Raw genomic sequence first — 19,767 nt, 5'->3', positions numbered from 1 at the left:
GCGCTAGCGCTGCAACGCGTGCTGGTCGATAACCCAAACTCTTTTTTTATTCAGCACAAACCCAGGGAGGGATGCTGTGCTATTCACAGACCACCAACCAACCCACCCACTGCCTGCTCCTGTCCAACGGGGTGAGAGTGGGGAGGTTCAGCAACATAAACAATTAATCAGACTCCAGTGCAGTCTGGACTGAGACTCAGAACTCATAAAATGCACCCAGCTCACACGACCGACTCACTGAGACAGAGAGAGAATGAGACAGAGAGAGAAACAGAGAAACAGAGAGAAACAGAGAAAGAGAGAGAGAGAGAGAGAGAGAGAGAGAGAGAGAGAGAGAGAGAGAGAGAGAGAGAGAGAGAGAGAGAGAGAGAGAGAGAGAAAAAAAGAGAAAATGGGATACACACCCAATTGAAGCCTTACATACAGAATTTTGCAAAAACATCCTTAAAGGAGAATTCCGGTGTGATATTGACCTAAAGTGTGTTGAAACATACCGAGTGTGAATGTTCAATGGGGTTGCCTTGGCATCGGCCTAGCCATGCAAATAAATCACCGTTTTACACCATTTACGAGGCTCAATGTATCTCCACACTTCATTGGTAGACTTCTGAGGGCCCTGACATTTAAAACGAGACATTGAGAACTTTAAAAAAAGCACTGGTAGTTTACTTACAAGACGATTTATACAGTATATTATACATTTATACAGACAGTACCTTCACAAAGTTTAGCGTTTGCAGCCATCTTGAATTTAGTCATGATAAGTTGAGCGACGAGTACGAATGATAAAAAATAATTCAGTGGAAATGCATGGACTCCAGCTGCTGCTACTGGAAGAAACTGGAATCCATGCATTTCCACAGAATTACTTTTGGAATCTGATCCCTTATCATACCTGTTCATTCTTACTCGCCGCCGAATTATGGACTAAATTCAAGATGGCTGCAAACGCTAAACTTAAGTGGAAGAATCCGGGCCGCTGGATATCCTTTGACAACTGGAGAGATAGAACTAACGACTGGCCTTTGGCCATAGCAACCATCCATTTAGAACTAGTAACGGCAGTTTGTCCTGCAAGTTGAGAAATTAGTTGTGTCGGAAGAAATGTGTCGGAAGAAACTAGTTCTACAAACAAGACAGTTTTAGCAATTAAAACGTTAAAATTGTAACAGGAAATTAAACTTACGAGGTTTAAAAGGCCCTCCGCTTCGCGTCGGGGCAGTTTTACAACCTCGACCGTGCATTAACTTCTGTGAACAGACCACCGTGTCGTCCATTATCCCTTACTTATTGAATATCATACATGTTATTATTACTATCATTAACATTATTACTGCTGTTTATTTTACTGTTAATGCATTTGCAATATTGTACAATGCACAGTTATGCCAATAAAGCTCATTGAATTGAACTGAATTGAGAGAGAGCGAGAGAGAGAGAGAGAGAGAGAGAGAGAGAGAGAGAGAGAGAGAGAGAGAGAGAGAGAGAGAGAGAGAGAGAGAGAGAGAGAGAGAGAGAGAGAGAGAGAGAGAGAGAGAAAAACAGAGAATAGGAGAGAATAGAGAGCTCCACTATGACGATGTGAGGCTACTCCCACTCTACCTTGTGCTGTGTGTTTGCATGATGGATCCAGGCCTTACCAGCAGATCAAACGGACTCCATTATCAGCCCCTACCCACGGTGGCCAGAGCTGGCCCCCACTGACACCTCATCCAGAGTTTTCTGCGTGTTACTCGGGTTTCACATGTTGGGTCAAGCCCATAGATAAAACATCACATAGAGAACACGACTAACCCCCACACCCACCACCATCTCATCCCTTAACACACTTGCAGTACACTGATCAATATTATAAGATAACTTTCCAGACTCTCGGGAAACATAATGGATGCTCAGTTTCTGACCTCTGCATGGACAGAAGGAAGAGATCCAAAGATCAGAAGAGACTGTGGGCCAGATGTACGTACATTTGCGAACGTAGCGCTATCAGCGTCATGGACACACCGCAGATTGCGAACGCTGTCAGACCCAAGTTTCCGTTGTATTTATCAATCGTTCAATCCTTAGTGTAAACTGCGCCTTTCTCTGCCTTTCTCCGCACATCAACGCAATTTACGAACATCCACAACTGAATGGCAGCACCTACATACTGTACAAGCACCATTGAATGAAGTTAACTGATGACAACATTAAAAAAAAATCAAACGTTTAGCGATCATTAAATAATACCATACATGATAAGATGTAAACAAGCAGGGAGATAATAAAGATCAGTAGTTCTACTCAAACTACTTATGTACGTAGGCTATGGAAGATTGGTCAAATCTAGCAAGTAGGAAAGTTTAAGTGAATGACGTGAAAGTGAAAGTAAGACATTCGAAAGGCCAACGAAAGTTAAGGTGGCTTTTGGTATAGCCTACGAATACTTTCACCACAAAAACTGGTGCTCTAGATATTTCAATTTCAATTTATTGTGCTTATAGAGCGCCAAAACATTACACATGTATCATGGTGCTTTACAGAATGTAGGCAATCAGAGAAAAAGGAAAGAAAGGAAGAAAAGAAAAGAAAGAGAGAGGCATAGAGAGGGCAATTGGAGATACATACTGTATAGGAAGAAACCTCGAGCAGATTCAAATAGCGATTCTGTTGTCTTTGAAAGGTTCTCTTATTGACGCATTGAACTGCAATTTGGATTAACACCTGCTTTTACAAGGCGGAAGTATTTAGGCGCAGAATAGATGTGCGCTTTCAGGAGCAGTCTTTGTACATACCGCGGAATACATAATTAGGCGCTCTTTACTCTTCCCCTCCCATCTTTTTTACGCTAAACTCCCACTTTCCCCTGGATCCTCCCATGAATGCATATGCATAACATGACAAACACAATCTGCCACTTTCAGCTCCCGCGACAGGCAGTTTGCGCTTTTACATCATTGAGGCCTGTTTGTACATACCTCGCAATGATTTTACACGCACATTGTGAAACAAATACGCCTGAAGTGGGCGCAAAAGCTTTAGTACAACTGGCCCTGTATCTCTGTATTAGATACTAACCTTATGACAAGACTGGCTATTTACAGTGTCTTGTGTGGGGCATTTGAATTCGCCATGACTGACATTAAATATGTAAAACATTTGTTCAATTCTACATTATGCATAAAGGATGAACTACAGTAAAATGATCATTAATTCATTATTTCATTACAGAGTCCCTTGTAATATGGATATAACACCATACAGTGTGGTTGTGCATATACATTTTTTAACAATCTGTGCTGATTCCTATCATCAGGATACTAACAAGTTCTAGAGCACAGAATGCAATCTACTCCCTTGAGTTCCATACTGTCCAAATTCTACCCATTATACTACTGCATACTTGCCATAGTGATTTGTATTACAGTTAAATTGCATGGGAATTCATGGAACTGATGACTGACTGGCATATGCTGAATTAGAACTAATGATCAGGGGGCCTGATTATGAACTAGAGACCTTAATGGGAAGGAAACGTTTCCAGATAAAGTTTCCAGATAAGTTTTTCCAGTTAAAATTATGGATAAACTTCATGTTGATAAACTGGATACAAAAAGTAAAAGTACACCAACATCTCAATAGGCTGTGAATATGTGCGCCTGTGGGAGCATTTGGTGCAATCATGCTACATCTGCAGCATAGCACATCTGCAGCATACAGTAGCATCAGCTCTTGTATGTTATTGAGCAAGTAACACCCTAAGACTGCAGTAACAACTGATCATACACTGGGAGCCTGAGATTGGAGCAGAAGTGCTGGGTGGTAATGATCATCCCCTAAGGGTACAGATAGACACCACCCACCACACCAAGAAGACTGAAACCACACAATTTTCCATCTCAAGACATTTCGAAGATAGAAAATGGAAATAATTTAAAAAAACAATTCAACAACGGCCAGAAGAGAGCCATGTCAGTCGCCAAGGAAACCATTCCACTCTATGACGAGTGTGAGTATGTGAGTGCCCATACATGTGGTTGTACATGAACGATATATATTTATATATATATAATCACACGAGTATATATATATATATACACACACTTATACTATATACTATACTTATTTTGTATATTTGTACTGTATAAGCCTCAAGACCACATGGTTCTCGATTTAAAGATATTTCAAGAGAAAAATAAATAAAATAATCACCTCCTTAAGAGAAGTCAGTGGTCGCCAAGGAAACCATTCCACTCCACTATGAATGGTGTGTGTAGGTACTCTAAATGCCTGTGCATGTGGCGGCACATAAACTTTACATATTTTATACGGTACATACAGTCCAGTACTTAGATAATTAATGCGTGTGTCACCTACATGAGCCCTTTTATGAATACTTACACATATAGTCGCATGGAAATGTGTGGAAATGTTTGTAAGCGTACAGTAAGCGTGTGTGTGAGCATGTGTGTGTGTGAGTGTGTGTGTGTATGTATGTGTGAGCGTGAGCATGTGAGAGTGTGAGTGTGAGTGTAAGCGTGTGTGAGTATGTGTGTATTTGTGTGAGCGCGTGTGTGTGAGAGTGTGAGTGTAAGCGTGTGTGTGTGTGTGTGTGAGTGTAAGCGCGCGCGCGCGCGTGTGTGTGTGTGTGTGAGAGTGAGTGTGTGTGTGTGTGTGAGTGAGCGTGTGCATGTGTGTGTGAGAGTGAGTGTAAGCGTGTGTGTGTGCAACTACTCACTCTGCGGGCATTGCTCGCTGGTGCAGTTGAGGGACTGGAGGTCGATGCCCTGGCAGTCCTTGCCGCCGGTGCCGGGCGTGGGCTGGGTGCACTCGCGGCTCCGCCACATCGCGCAGTCGGCTCCACACACCGACCACTTGCTCCACTCGCTCCAGCCACCATCCACTGAGAACCACCAAAGACCAGCAGAGAGAGATGGACAGATGGATAGACAGACCGACAGACAGATGGATGAAAGAGAGAGAGAGAGAGAGAGAGAGAGAGAGAGAGAGAGAGAGAAAGAAAGAGAGAGAGAGAGAAAACACTGTCAGATGTGGGGGTCACATAGGTCACAGGCAGATCACAGACAGACTCGGGCAGATTTTCCCCGTGTGGCGTTTGGCAACGCTGATGCGTAATGACAGCCGTGTTTACGATGGGGGTAGAGTGTTGCCCTTGTGGTGCCTAACATAAACGCCTATAGTAATCATGGCGGAACACACACAACACACACACACACACACACAAGACCTGTCAGATGGGCTACATCCTTACACATGCATGTGTAAAAACCTTAACATGAATATACAGTCCAAAATCACAATAGCACACAATTGGCATCATACACAGAGGCAAACAAGAATACTCTAAACAGAGAGATCTACTGTACATATAGAGCTGCATTCAGTCACTCACACACACACACTCTCTCTGTCTCTGATTCTTCTCTCTCTCTCTCTCACACACACACACGCGCGCGCACACACACACACACACACACACACACACACAATTCCCCTTTAAACATCCATAAAGGGATTTCCCCTCACATTCAGCATCTCATACTGATGAAGAAGAATATAATCTCCCTGCTCCAAATTTCCTCATTTTCTCTCAGCTGGAAGGAGGTGTTTTTTTAGTTTACGTAACTTAACCACCACGGCACAAAGATCTCTTAGATGCATTCCTCTCTCCATTCTGCGCGGCGGCGCGCTAACAATGAATAGCAGCCAGCCAATGCCATTACTCTTCAGTGGGAGCAATAGGGTCAACAAAACGCCATCCAACCTCCCACTCCCCCCACAAACACACACACACACCGACACACACACAGTCCACCTCACACACACACTTGGCTGCACGCACGCACACGCACACACACACACACAGAGGCACTGAGCCTTCTGTTGGCTGTTAGCTTATGAGCACAGTATTACAGAGAGGATTGATGCGGGCAGTCTTTCCCATGACCCGAGGTTGCAGGCTGTTGCGCCACGCTGCACAACAAATGGCCATCGCGCAGAGAAAATGGAATTATGTTTGGAACAAGAGTGGGAGAGATGGAGAAAGAAAGAAACATAGAGAGAGAGAGAGAGAGAGAAAGAAACAGTGTGAGAGAGAGATAGAGAGAGAGAGAGAGAGAGAGAGAGAGAGAGAGAGAGAGAGAGAGAGAGAGAGAGAGAGAGAGAGAGAGAGAGAGAGAGAGAGAGAGAGAGAGAGAGAGCGTGTGTGAGTGTGCTGGGGTTGCAAGTCGAGCATCAGAGTGTTCTTTCGCAGGGCAAAATAAAAGGAAGCATATTAGGAGGGCAGGGGGAGGCAAAGCAGTGGATCATTTGGGCACAGCGACCGTGCCACGGCAAGTACATTTCCGGACTGTTCCTTCCCTAGCCAAGCTAAGTGAGGACAGATGAGGGCATTTTTTCCCCCAGTCTCCCTCTCTCTCTCTTTCTCCCCCTGACTCCTATCTCTATCTCTCTCTCTCTCTCTCTCTCTCTCTCTCTCTCTCTCTCTCTGTTTTTGGGACAGTGCATAAGTCAGAGCGAGCCCCAGCGAGCACAGGGCTTCACTGGAGGCCATACTGGGAGTGATATTCAGACTGACATGATGGCAGGTTCTAGAAGGTTACCACAGGGCTAATATGAACACGGCCAGTAATGAGCTCTCTGGGGGCACTGGGTCTCTCCCAGGGCAAGGCAGTAGAGAGAGAGAGAGAGAGAGAGAGAGAGAGAGAGAGAGAGAGAGAGAGAGAGAGAGAGAGAGAGCAAGAGGGAGAGAGAGAGAGAAAAAGAAAGAATAAGAGAGAGAGCAAGAGGGAGAGAGAGAGAGAGAGAGGTGAACTAGAGCAGTTTGTTATGAGGCACTGATGACAGTGAGGCTGCATCCCAGGCTCTCTGCTGTCTCTTCCTCTCATCCCCACCCCCCTCCTCTTCCTCCCCAACCCCCCTCCCTGCCTTCATCAGTGCCAAGCCTTCACAGTGACCAACCCACGTACACGCCCGTGCTACAGGTCACATGGGGTCTGCGTGCGCACTGGTAAATAAAATATAAGCCAGGGACCGGGTTAAGAAGTCGCAAATAGCCGCCTATTTAAAAATAAATTGGCCATAAGTAGGGTTATTATTCACAGTAATGGGGGAAGATACTGAGTCATTTCCTTCTGGCACTTGTCTTTGGATGAATTGTATTTAAATCTGCACAGTGGGTCTAATAAGGCATGTTGAAAAGATTGTGCTTTCATGTGCAGTGTGTGTGTGTGTGTGTGTGTGTGTGTGTGTGTGTATCATGTACAGTATGTGTTGGTGTCTGTCTGTGTGTGTAACCAGTGTGTGTTTCCAGTGTTGGTGCATATTTACATATAAGCACACATCTATGTCTATGTGTGTGTCACTTGTATGTATGCTTATGCAATGGTGTGTGCGTGCGCGCGCGTGTGTGTGTGTGTGTGTGTGTGTGCTGACACAGCTCTGGTCCCCATTCCAACTGTTACTTTTGGCAGGAGGAGCAGAACCAATCATGTAATTGTCCTTGCCTGGCATTGAGTGAACCCGTCCGTGGGCCCAGCGAATCATTATGCACGGCTGGGGCCGATTGAATTGGGAATTAGTCCCAGCTGAATACATTATAATATTATCATTACACACACACACACACACACACACACACATACATAAATACATACATACTGACAGACACTGTTCCCACTATCTACATGCTACCGGCCAGGAGAACATAAACAATATGAAATGTATGGCCTTTGTTTCCTTTTTGGTGTTAAAATAAGGTGTTAGCCAGCTATGGGAGCGTCCAGGCAGCCTCCTGAGTAGACCACCCGGAAACAGTGAAGGGAGAGACGCCTGTGTTCTGCACAAGGCCACTACTTGGACTGGATTAGGAGCCCATGAGGTACATTATTTACAAACACCCAATCCTCATGTGGAAGTGGCTGTGAATAAACTGTGGACGCATCCAGGCGAACATCTAAGGGGGTGGGGAAAAAAACAAGAAAGAAAAAAAAAAGTCTAATGAATTTTATTTAATGAAATATGAAAGTTGGAACAATGTATTCCTCTTTCACACAAAGGAGGAAAAAAGGAAGTGGTGGTGGTGGTGTGTGTGTGTGTGTGTGTGTGTGTGTGTGTGTGTGTGTGTGTGACAAATAGGTTGTTATGAGAAAATAAAATGGCAGAAATGTATGCAAAAGCATGAATAAAACTAAAATTGAAATGCTAAAAAGACCCCATCATCTGGCCTATTTCCAATCGAGCAAATGCGACAGGCGTTCTCTGCAAAACCCAAACAAAAATTCACCCTAGCAAGAACGGCAAATCCAAAGAGTGACCTCTACAACACAAAGCTTTTCCTCCCCAAGAACCCCCACTCTTCCTTCAAGAATGTGCCGCCCGGTTTCCAATCATCCTGCACAACAGGTTATGATGGCGGCTGCAGTGTTGGCGGCACTCTTCGGCCAGCCCTGACTTCAATACTAGAACGCAGCGGCAGGCCGGCTCGTGGGCATCTCCTGAAGGACGGGGGCCGGAGCTGAAGGGCGCGCGAGCGCTCTTTACACGGCCGCAGGAGGGCCCATTTGCCGCTCGGCTCCACCGCCGCCACCCTCGGCCGCCGTGTGTCCTTGAGCCCAGACGAGAGAGCAGGAGGAGGAGGAGGAAGAAGAGGAGGAGGAGGGGTGGGGGGGGTGCAGTGGAGTGGATGTGGGCAATTACTTTTCAGATCAGCAGGTACGGCCCGAGTCAACACTCGTCCTGCAATCTGGAGGAGCGTCGGCGGAGGGGAGAGGGAGAGGCGGCAGGGAGGGGTGAGGAGAGAGAAAGAGAAAAAGAAAAAGAGAAAAAAAGAGAAAGAAAGGGAGAGACGAAAAGAAAGGGAGAGAAGAAAAGAAAGCCCCAGAGCCTGATGGGAAGCAGACAACAAACAGACAGGTGTCCAGATAAGGAGCACACAGAGATAGATTGTGCGCTGTGTCACGGAGATGCTCTCGGTTTGTTTCCACACAGCACCGCACCGCACCCAGGCGAAATGAAGAGGAGAAGGGATGTTGACATTATTTAACAGGAAATGAACAAAACGTCCACCTCGGAAATTCCAACCTGTTAAGCTCATGATCTCATCAAGTAATATAATCCAAGATTCTCAAGAGGATGAATTCAAGGATAAAAAGCTTAGACTTGCTTTCTACAATAACATACAACTTAGAATGTTTAATCTCACCAATGGGAGAGGGAAAATGATTTAACTGATTGCATTCATTAGTTTTATTTCATCCCCTTGTATGAGTGCGACGACCATACTTGTCAACACTCCCGTTTTTCCCGGGTTCTCCCGTATTTCAAGGTCATCTCCCGGCACCCTCCCGTTTTGTTATTTCTCCCGGAAAACTCCCGTAATTTGCATGGCCATAAAACTTCATTTTAAAATCATTGATCCATTCATTTTTTCTATTAGTCTGCCACAATCCCAGGTTGCCAGATTGTGTATGAAATACACCCTACACATACACGATCACTTACTTTCAATTTCAACCGTTTTGTCATAGGCTAAAACCTGGCAACCCAAAACCCAAATAAGCAAGCGGGTGCCGATTGCGCAGCCTGAGTCTCGTCGTAAGCAAGCGGGCTAGTTGAATGGTCTACTCCAGAACTAGCTGTTGTGAAATTGTTGGGAATTTAATTGATTAACACATCACATAAACTGTTATTGAGTGTTGTTGATACACTGAACTTGTGTCCTCGGAACCGAATCAGACAGCAAGCAGCTTTGGAGTTTTGAAGTAGGCTGCAGGCAGGCAGCTGGTGGATACATAACTGGCATGTAAAGGTAAATGGTAAGGTAAAAGCAACGACCGAAATGCAGTGTTGAAACACGCGTATGAAACGATAGCCTACATATGCAAACACAGATCCGGTATAAACACTGACCCCTAAAAAAAAAAAAATCTCCCGTTTTTGGAAAGCTAAATGTTGACAGGTATGGCGACAACACAATTACAGGTACTTCACAGCCCCCCCCTGTCAACGAGGTGAAACGTCCAAGTCGCCCCAACTGAATAATTAATCGTGAAGATGGCAGCAATTAAACAGGTTCTTCAGAAAAGCACTTTGGTTTTTGAAGTAGACGCTTATGTGTGGGCCCCCTGTGGTTCGATGCAGGAAGTGCACTCTGGGATGGCCCTGGGTAAAATCCAGAATGGTCGATTTGTGATGGAGGCCGAAGGGGTTCCCTGCGTGGCTGGGCTAATTTCTCTGCTCAAGGCTACACATGATTTATTTAGCAGCACAGGTAAGGCCTCCGCGGGCTTACAAGAGCAAGAGTGAGGGAGGGAGAGAAAGAGAGAGAGAGAGAGAGATGGAGGGGTGAAAAACAGAAAAAGAATAAAAGAGAGAGAAACAAAAAGAGAGAGAAAAAAGAGAGCGAGAAAGAGAGAGAGAAAGAATGACAGAATAAGCAAGAGACACACAGAGGGAGAGAGTGAGTGAGAGGCAAAGAGCACGCAATTGGGGAGAAGAGAGAGAATGAGAGACAGTGAAGGAGAGAGCAAGCATGTAAGAGCAAATGAGAGAGGAAAAAAGAGTGATACAAGAGAGAGAGAGAGAGAGTAAGAGAGAGAGAGAGAGAGAGAGTAAGAGAGAGAGAGAAGAAAAAGGGTGTAGTAGGGTGAGAGCTGTTTTAGACAGTTGGACAGGGACTTCTCTCTTTCTCTCTCTCTCTCTCTGGCACCAGGCCTTATCTGTAACCTAACTTGGCTGGGTCTTATTCACGAGGGCCAGCACTTTATCTTGCATTGAAAAACCGATAGAGAACGAGGGAAAAACACAGGAAACTGCCTGAAACCTGCCACAGATAACAATGCCATTTGACAGGCCAACGTCCACACACAGCATGAATAAGACGGCCAGTCAGTCTTGTGCGGAGGTAACTGTATCAACTGCATTAGGAGCCCACGGAACATACTTATCTTTCACATAGTTAATGGAATGGCAAATCAAGTCTGATACAGTAACAACAGATGTGATTGGGGCAGGTGGATAGGTAGGCAGACAAGCAGGAGGACAGGCAGATCAAATGTAGATAGACCACATGTGATTTAGCCTGACACCGACTTAACACGAAATCAGGTTTGACCGTGATGAACGAGACAACGCACATAGATAAGCAGACAGATGGACGCACTGACGGACTGATGGAATGTGAATTGTAATGAAACTGATTCAACTGCAAATCAAGTTGTGATCAAACAGGATGGCATAGAAGAGACACCTGCATAGACATGTGGATGGAGATGAAATTTGACTGATGGCAACATTTGAGTCCATTTAGCTTCGCAATAAAACTACACCGAGCTACATCTCCAGCTGGAAGAGGATAATGGGCTTTTTTTGTGGATTAATCTGGAGCGGAGAGGGTGGGAGTGAGAGATGGAGGTGAAAAGTGAGTGTCCACAAAATAAATAAGCCGGCGAGCTTTTCAAGCCGAAATCAATCAATGGGAGCTGTCTGCCTTCACACTGAAGGCTTGACAGGAAATGGGCTTTTTTTGGTTACCTTGACCAGGATGACATTTTTGTGTCATTGCTTTCTGGAAGCTCCATAGAAGGCAGTGCTGCTTTATGTGGCCATACAGAGGTCTGTGTGTGTATGTGTGTGTGTGTGTATGTGTGTGTGTGTGCATGTGTGCGTGTGTGTACACCCGTGTGTGTGTATGTGTGTGCACATGTGTGTGTGCATATGTGCATTTGTGTATGTAGTTATAAAGCTGTGCAGAGTAGTGCTATTCTACTGATGTACAGTGTATAGTGCTCTGATCTCTGAAGCGTTGTCCCCCCTCCACTGTTTTTCATACATTTTGAGCTGAACAAGCCACTTCACTGGAGAGAGGTCTGTATCCATCAAAGAGTCAGAGAGATTCATCAGAGCCCGGATAAAAGACCTCATCAGACAATTTCAGCCTTTTCAAAAGCTACCATTTCATAAGTCAGTTTGAGAAGGAGAGAGAGGCAGGAGGTGGAGAAAGAGAGAAAGAGAGACAGAGAGAGAGAGACAGAGAGAGAAAGAGAGAGAGATAGAGACAGAGAGAGAGAACACAGATAAATAGATTTTTCCTAATTGTCCAAAAGCCATTGTGTTATTTCCGTTTTATCTGTGCAGGAAAAAAAAAAAAAAAAAAGAGAGAGAAAAGTTTTGGCACCATTAACTAAATTGATCTGGAGGAGGAAACACACTATTTATCGCTGGGTTCAAAGGAAATAGAACGTCATACTGTGAAGGGCCTGCAGAACATATTTTACCCTAGTCTGAGTTTTATGAACTTACTGTACAGAATGGGTTCCCTCTGTTTAGCGAGTGTGGAAGATATTCTTGACCGATAAGGGAGTTCTTATATGCTAAACCCCGAGAGGGTGTCACATTTTCTCTTGGCGCTATGTTATTCATGAAAACAAAATGGTAACAGCTTATCAGTGCTTTAGAAAAACAGGAAACGGAGGAGAGCTGGAAATAAAAGACAAAGAGAGACAACACTGAGGTCATATATCAGCAGTGAGTGTGTGTGAGTGTGTGTGTATGTGTGTGGGTGCATGTATCTTTGCGTGCCTGTGTGTGTGTGTGTGTGTGTGCGCCCACGGGGCCTGCACGGTAAATGATGATTTATGGGCACCGGAGTCCACAAGCACATTTTGATAAATCGGCACGAGCGCTCAGATGTGATTCTTAGGGGCCGCGGCAGTCACCGCCCGTCTTTGTGTGTCTGAGTAATGGACATGGGCGGGGACAGGGGGGTGGGCGGAGGGTCAACCTCGTGGAGCAGCGGCCAGGGTGGGGGCGGTGGCGTTGGATGTGTGTGTGTGTGTGTGTGTGAGGTGGAGAGGACACGTAGAAGGGCTAAGGGGATACTCCTTTAGCGTGATTGAGGCGTCTTTAATATGAATTGGAGGCTTGCTTGCCAGCACCAGTTCTAGCTATCATAGTCACTGGCGCGCACACACACACACACACACACACACACACACACACAGACAGACACACACAGACACACACACACACACACACAAACAGTGAGTGTAACTACGCGAGTCCTTAAGGAGAGTGCGGTGGTCACAACCTCCAACTCTGCCCTCCTGAGCCCAGCTGCCCCTAGCCAGTGTGCCTAGCCTGCTCCAGCTGGCAGCCCGCTCTCCCACCCCCTGCCCAGTGTGGCTGGCCGCTCCCACGCCACGCTCCACTAGCTCACAATCTGGGACCTAATCGGGTGAAATACCCATCCGCCACGAGAACATCCCCACAGCACACCCATAGCTTAGGCTCCACGTTCCCTTCTTTCCCTTCAGCCTTTTATTTTCAGCACACACACACACACACACACACACACACACACACAACATCTCCTCACACTCCAAAGCGTTGTATTCTGAGGGCATGTTACTTACAGTGTGATGTAAGGTGATGTCTTATTAAATTACATGGAGGCTTTGTAATGAAACACGAGATTGGCTTAAGTAGATAAACCCTCACGTTCAGAAGGAGGGGGGAATGGATGAGAGACAGAGAGAATCAGAGAGAGAGAAAAAGGGAGGTGTGGAGGAGGGATTGAAGGGAGGCAGGGAGGGATAGAGGGAGGGAGGGATGGAGAGAGGGAGGGAGGGATGGAGAAGTAGGTCTGCAGCTGACAAAAGGCTTCGATTTCCTCTCCTGTTTACAGAGTGTGGGGAGATTTTCCACCGGTCAGCAACGTCTGTAGAATGCCATTTCGGTTGCAACCTCCCCCACCCTCCTGAACCCGTCTGCAGTCATTTGGCCATCCAGGGACCCTCCCCATCTACCCCTCACTCACTCTCTTTTACTCACACACACACACACACACACACACACACACACACACACACTCTCATTCCCCAACCCAACCCTGCCCCCAGTCCTCCATCAGACCCTAATGTCCGCCTGAACGTGGCGCAGCCCGACATCCATTTAAAGCTGCAGGAGATCAATAGCTACTGAGGAGAATCAGGCCTGCTACTGAGAGGAGAGGAGGAGGAGAGGAGAGGGAGGGAGGAGAGGAGAGGAGGAGGGCAGAGAGGAGAGGAGGAGGGGAGAGAGGAGAGGAGGAGGGGAGAGGAGGAGAGGTGAGGAGAGGGAGGGAGGAGAGGAGGAGAGGTGAGGAGAGGGAGGGAGGAGAGGAGAGGAGGAGAGAGGAGAGGAGGGGGGAGAGGAGGAGAGGAGGAGAGGAGGGAGGAGAGGAGGAGGAGAGGAGGAGAGGAGAGGGAGGAGAGGGAGAGGAGAGGAGGAGAGAGGAGAGGAGGAGGGGAGAGAGGAGAGGAGGAGGGGAGAGGAGGAGAGGTGAGGAGAGGGAGGGAGGAGAGGAGAGGAGAGGAGGAGAGGTGAGGAGAGGGAGGGAGGAGAGGGAGGGAGGGAGGGAGGAGAGGAGGAGGGGAGAAAAGATGGAGAAGGAGGGAAAGCAGTAGAAAAGATAGGGGGGGGGCACAACAAGGAGCAACGGACGCCCTCTCTTCCTTCTTTCGCTTTTTTTACACCATTCATCTCCATCTTTTGTTCACACTCTTAGATCAATTCTTTCTTTTCTCTCTTACTCTATCCATTTCTCACTCTCTCCTGGCCTCTCTCGCTTCCCACCTCCTCCCTCTACGCCTCTCAGAGTGTTAATGTGCCACAACCACACTCATTCTGCCTCTAATGCTGCATGCTGGATGGCTGGAGTGTAAACAACATCAGGTGAACTTGCTGCCCTGACACAACACCGTGCCTGTGCCCTCTCAGGAGACGAGAGGGAGGAGGAGAGCGCACTCATGACCTGAATAAAATCGGAGAGAGAGAGAGAGAGGGGGGGGAGAGAGAGAGAGAGGAGAAAGTAGAGAGAGATAGTAGAGAGAGAGAAGAGAGGAGACAGAGAGGAGAGAGAGAAGAGAGGAGAGAGAGAGGGAGAGAGTAGAGAGTAGAGAGAGAGAGAGAGAGGGAGAGAGTAGAGAGTAGAGAGAGAGAGAGTAAATAAGAGTAGAGAGGGGAAAAGTGGGAGCAAGAGGACAGAGAGAGATTGGAGAGAGAGGGACAGCAAGAGAGAGAAGGGGGGAGAGAGAGAGTGAGGGGGAGAGAAAGTAAAAACATTCCTTCCCTCTGAGAGTACATCATGATTGCACCATCAGAATGAATAACATGAGAAGGGAGATGAAGAGTCAGAGTGAAAAAGAATCAATAAAAGACGGCGCACACTCACACACACTTGCACACACACACACACACACACACCCCCAAAACATACCCACCTAGTGTGCTCACACATACATTTGCAGATAGACATGGACATATTCACACATACACACATAGACATACTATATCTATGCACACACATAAAACACACTCTCTCTATCTCTCAGTCATACCCACCTCAGACAAACTAAAATACACATGTGCAACCAACACAAATATGCACAGACTTGCGCACGCACGCACACACTCAAAAAATGGTGTGTTTCTATTCTATTACACAAGTGCTCACCTCAGCCTTGACCAGGGGCCCTAACAAAGCCACTATTCAGTGGTAGAGAAACAAAAGCAAACACAAAGGAAAGACAAGAAAAGAAATATGGAGAGCGCAGGAAAGAAAGTACGACTGAGAAAGCAATAAGGAAATATATAAAGTATGCATGTATAAAGTATGTATGAAAGACAGAAAGAAAGAAAGAAAAAGAAAGAAAGAAAGAAAGAGAGAGAGAGAGAGAGAGACACTGACAGGTAAAAAGTGACGGAGCACTGGAGGCAGGGTGTGGAGGTGAGGAGAGTGGAGGAGGAGGTGGAGGTGGAGGAGGAGGAGGTGGAGGAGAATCCTGGACAGGTGGGGTGTTACCTGGACAGGTGGCGGTGCAGGCGCTTTTCTGGACGCTCTGCCCCTCGCAGGAGCTGCCTCCGTTGAGGGGGGTGGGGTTAGTGCAGCTGCGGCTCCTCTTCTGCCAGCCCCGGCCGCACACGGCACTGCACGCTGACCACGTGGACCACGTGGACCAGCCGCCATTCACTGCCAGCCCACAGGGAGAGGAGGGAGGAGAGGAGGAGGAGGAGGAGGAGGATGGATGGAGGAGGAGGAGGAGGATGGATGGAGGGATGAAGAGAAAGAATGGGAGAGAGGAAAAAGATGTGAGGAGAAGAGGAAGAGGAGAGGGAGTGAAAACAGGAAGGAGGAAGAAGGTGAGGAGAGGAGGGAGGAGATGGAGGGAATGAGGGAGGGAGGGAAGAGTGAAGAGAAAGAGAAGAGAGAGAGGGAAGAGGAGAGGATGTGAAAACAGGAAGAAGGAAGAGGAGAGAAGGGTGACCATTAGGGAGGGATGAGGACGAAGGAGGGAGGGGAGGGAAAAAAGGAACAGAGCGAGTCAGGACTACCCGACGGGCATCGCTATGGCTACATGTCCAGAACGTGTCCATATATGGAAATATGTTTGTGCAAAGACATGTCTCCATCTAGAACCTGTCCACATATGGAAATATGTTTGTGCCAAGACATGTCTCCATCTAAATGGGTTTGGACTCGAACATAGAAAACTGTCAACATCTACTAGAACATGTCTACATGTAAATGTGTTTAGACAAAAACATGCAAGAACATGTTTACATGTGTGTAAATGTTTACATGTGTGTAGTTGTGTCTGGAGTAGAACATGTTTAGATGTGTGTGTCTGGACTAGAACATGTTTACATGTGTGTAAGTGTGTCTGGAGTAGAACATGTTTACATGTGTGTGTCTGGACTAGAACATGTTTACATGTGTGTAAGTGTGTCTGGAGTAGAACATGTTTACATGTGTGTGTCTGGACTAGAACATGTTTACATGTGTGTAAGTGTGTCTGGACTAGAACATGTTTACATGTGTGTAAGTGTGTCTGGACTAGAACATGTTTTACATGTGTGTGTCTGGAGTAGAACACGTTTACATGTGTGTAAGTGTGTCTGGAGTAGAACATGTTTACATGTGTGTGTCTGGACTAGAACATGTTTACATGTGTGTAAGTGTGTCTGGAGTAGAACATGTTTACATGTGTGTGTCTGGAGTAGAACATGTTTACATGTGTGTAAGTGTGTCTGGAGTAGAAAATGTTTTACACGTGTGTGTCTGGAGTAGAACATGTTTACATGTGTGTAAGTGTGTCTGGAGTAGAACATGTTTACATGTGTGTAAGTGTGTCTGGAGTAGAACATGTTTACATGTGTGTGTCTGGAGTAGAACATGTTTACATGTGTGCAAGTGTGTCTGGAGTAGAACATGTTTACATGTGTGTAAGTGTGTCTGTTGGGTTTGTTGAGTTGTCCCTTCAGGCTGCGCCACATGTCTGGAGTACAGACACAGCTGTGCTGAGGACAGACAGTGAGTGACAGCCAGTCAGTATTACCCAAGAGGCACCACCATGTAAATGTTGACAGGGAATGCTTTGGTTCCCAGTTCACTGATTTGATAGGCTTTATTGTTTTCTGCATTTTTCTGTTTTCATTTCAGCTGTGACACAAGTCCACAACATGGGTACATAGGGGTGAGCAACAGAGAGGGGGGAGAGAGGGGAGAGAGAGAGAGAGAGAGAGAGAGAGAGATAGAGATATATAGATAGAGAGAGGGATATAGAGAGATAGATAGATAGATAGATAGATAGATAGATAGATAGATAGAGAGAGAGCAGCACACACTGAGGGGACACATCTCTCGGCACTTCAGTCATGGTCGCTGCACCTAACAGAGCCCAACGTGAAGGCACACGGGGGCCAAAAGCCATGCATCACCCCGCACCCTGCTGCTGACCTTGGTCAAGGTGTTCAAGGCAGGGTGGCAGCAAAGTGAAGAATGGCCTCTTTCTCCACCTCTCTTTCCCTCACTGTAGATTAATTATTTCTCAAGGTGGGGACTAATTTGCATGTGTGTTTGTCATGTCTAGTCATTAATCCATTTCCTGGAGTTGCTTATGACCGGCTTTATGAGAAAACTGTCCCCTACTACAAGATTAGCGGAGAGGGAAAGCAATGTATTGTGGGTACACAGTTGAATAAGAACGAATAGGGATACTTTTGAGCACCAAAGGGTGTAATGCTGGACTTATCAAGTTACTGAACACAGACGTACCCAATACTACATTTCCCTACGACAAGGAACTACACACACACGCACACGCACACACACGCTGTGCTCAGAGCCCATTTGATTCTTCTGAGGGCTTTGTAATTACCCAAACCCTAATCAAGACGCACGAGTGCTGAAATCTAGTCAGCTTCTCTAATGAAGTCCACAGCAGTCCAGCCGCCCGACGGGTGATCGTGGCTGTTCACGGCCCTTCCGCTGATTTGTTGTCTCGGGCTAAAAGTCTTGATCACTAGTAGCCTGGTTTACACTCTGTGCTGGCTGCCCTCTTAATACCCCCCACGCCTCATTTCACCCCCACCCACCTTAAATCTGTACCATGTTCCAGCTCGACTCATTCTCTCACCCTGAGCGCGCGGAAATTGATTGCCCACCATGGCGAGGAAAATTGCTTGCCGGCTCGGGCCTCTGATTACCTCTTAGTGTGGCGAGTGTGCGGCCGCGGCGCCTGGCCGTCTCGTTAAAATGCATCTCGGGGTTCTCGCCGCCCCGCTCCGATAGGGAGTCATTATTAACACCTCTTATTCCGGCCGCCGCTGCGCCGTCCAATGGGGACCCGAGAGTAGTCTTCGCGTTAGAAAGGCAGTAATTTTATGCAAAGCCATGGACTTCCCTTAAAGGAGCATTGGTAATGGTCCTGTTGATCAAAGGCTATTCACTCTGCCTTTTTTTTTTACCCCGAAATAATTACTATTACAATGGTGGCAAATTGGCCATCGCTTCACACTGCCCAATTTTCGCTGGCTCACTCGGTCTGAAAAGGTTCTGGCTTCGGAACAAGCTCCCCTGATTGACAGCATAAAAAGCAAACAAGGGAGCAAAAAATGGTCTTGGCTCCCCTATTTCTGTCGACTTTTGAAACCTTCAATCAAAATGCCCACAATCCGCAATTCAATCAGAATTCAACAACCTATCTAATCTGCCATCACCTTTTACCATAATTGTCTTCTTTTTTGCCTCTGTTATTTTATTTATTTATCTTTCTAATCTATTTATTTTTGGACCATTGAAATGCAACATGCTGATGCTTTGGCTGCTACTGCTCTACTATATTCAGCAGTGAATATGTTCACTCTTTCCTCTCGTTTTCATCACTGTGACACAAAATCATTCTCTTATTGCAGAACCATAAAAGCACTCCTTTCACTCACATACAGCAGGTGGCAAAGTCAATCAAAAACACTCCACGATTTGTACAGAAAAAAAGACGACATTTTTTTCCTTCAAACAGCGACAACATTACACGGCTGATTCGCTTGGCCCTCTCGGGATAACGCGTCGTTTGCATGTAGTACAGCATTGTGGCTCGGTGTAATGTATGCTGCCTTTAGACCTGCCCTGTCCACTGGAGACTGGGGAGAAATGGCTCGCCTGTGTGCATTTTAATAAAGGTCAGCCTACTTATCAACCAATTCATTATCTGCTTACTGCTGTTAATTCAATATCGGCACCACTGGGGAAAAAATGCCTTCAACTACAGCTGAGGGTTTGTTAATACCAGAGAGGTTGGTTCCTCCCCAGGTGGTTAGTTTTATCCCAGAATTGGTTTTATTAAAAGTAGGGAAAAAAAACATACAGGCAACACTACATTGTTTACACCAGGGATTCCTAAACTATGGTACATGCACCACCGGTGGTACGCGAGCTTCCACTAGGGG

The 19,767-nt window shown here is 46.4% G+C and overlaps 1 protein-coding gene across 1 annotated transcript in view; it reads right to left on the bottom strand.

The window, feature by feature from the left end:
- unc5a (unc-5 netrin receptor A) overlaps positions 1 to 19,767 on the bottom strand; it is a 144,532-nt gene that overhangs the window by 34,876 nt on the left and 89,889 nt on the right. The window contains 2 exon segments of the mRNA XM_048231514.1: positions 4,718 to 4,882; positions 15,842 to 16,009. Of these exon segments, the coding sequence (XP_048087471.1) occupies positions 4,718 to 4,882; positions 15,842 to 16,009 (333 nt within the window).

This window comes from Alosa alosa, chromosome 21 (genome assembly GCF_017589495.1).
Source record: "Alosa alosa isolate M-15738 ecotype Scorff River chromosome 21, AALO_Geno_1.1, whole genome shotgun sequence".
In the NCBI taxonomy this organism is placed as follows: domain Eukaryota; kingdom Metazoa; phylum Chordata; class Actinopteri; order Clupeiformes; family Clupeidae; genus Alosa; species Alosa alosa.
The sequence above is the reverse complement of the archived record's forward strand: the minus strand, read 5'-3'. Positions and strand labels throughout refer to the sequence as shown.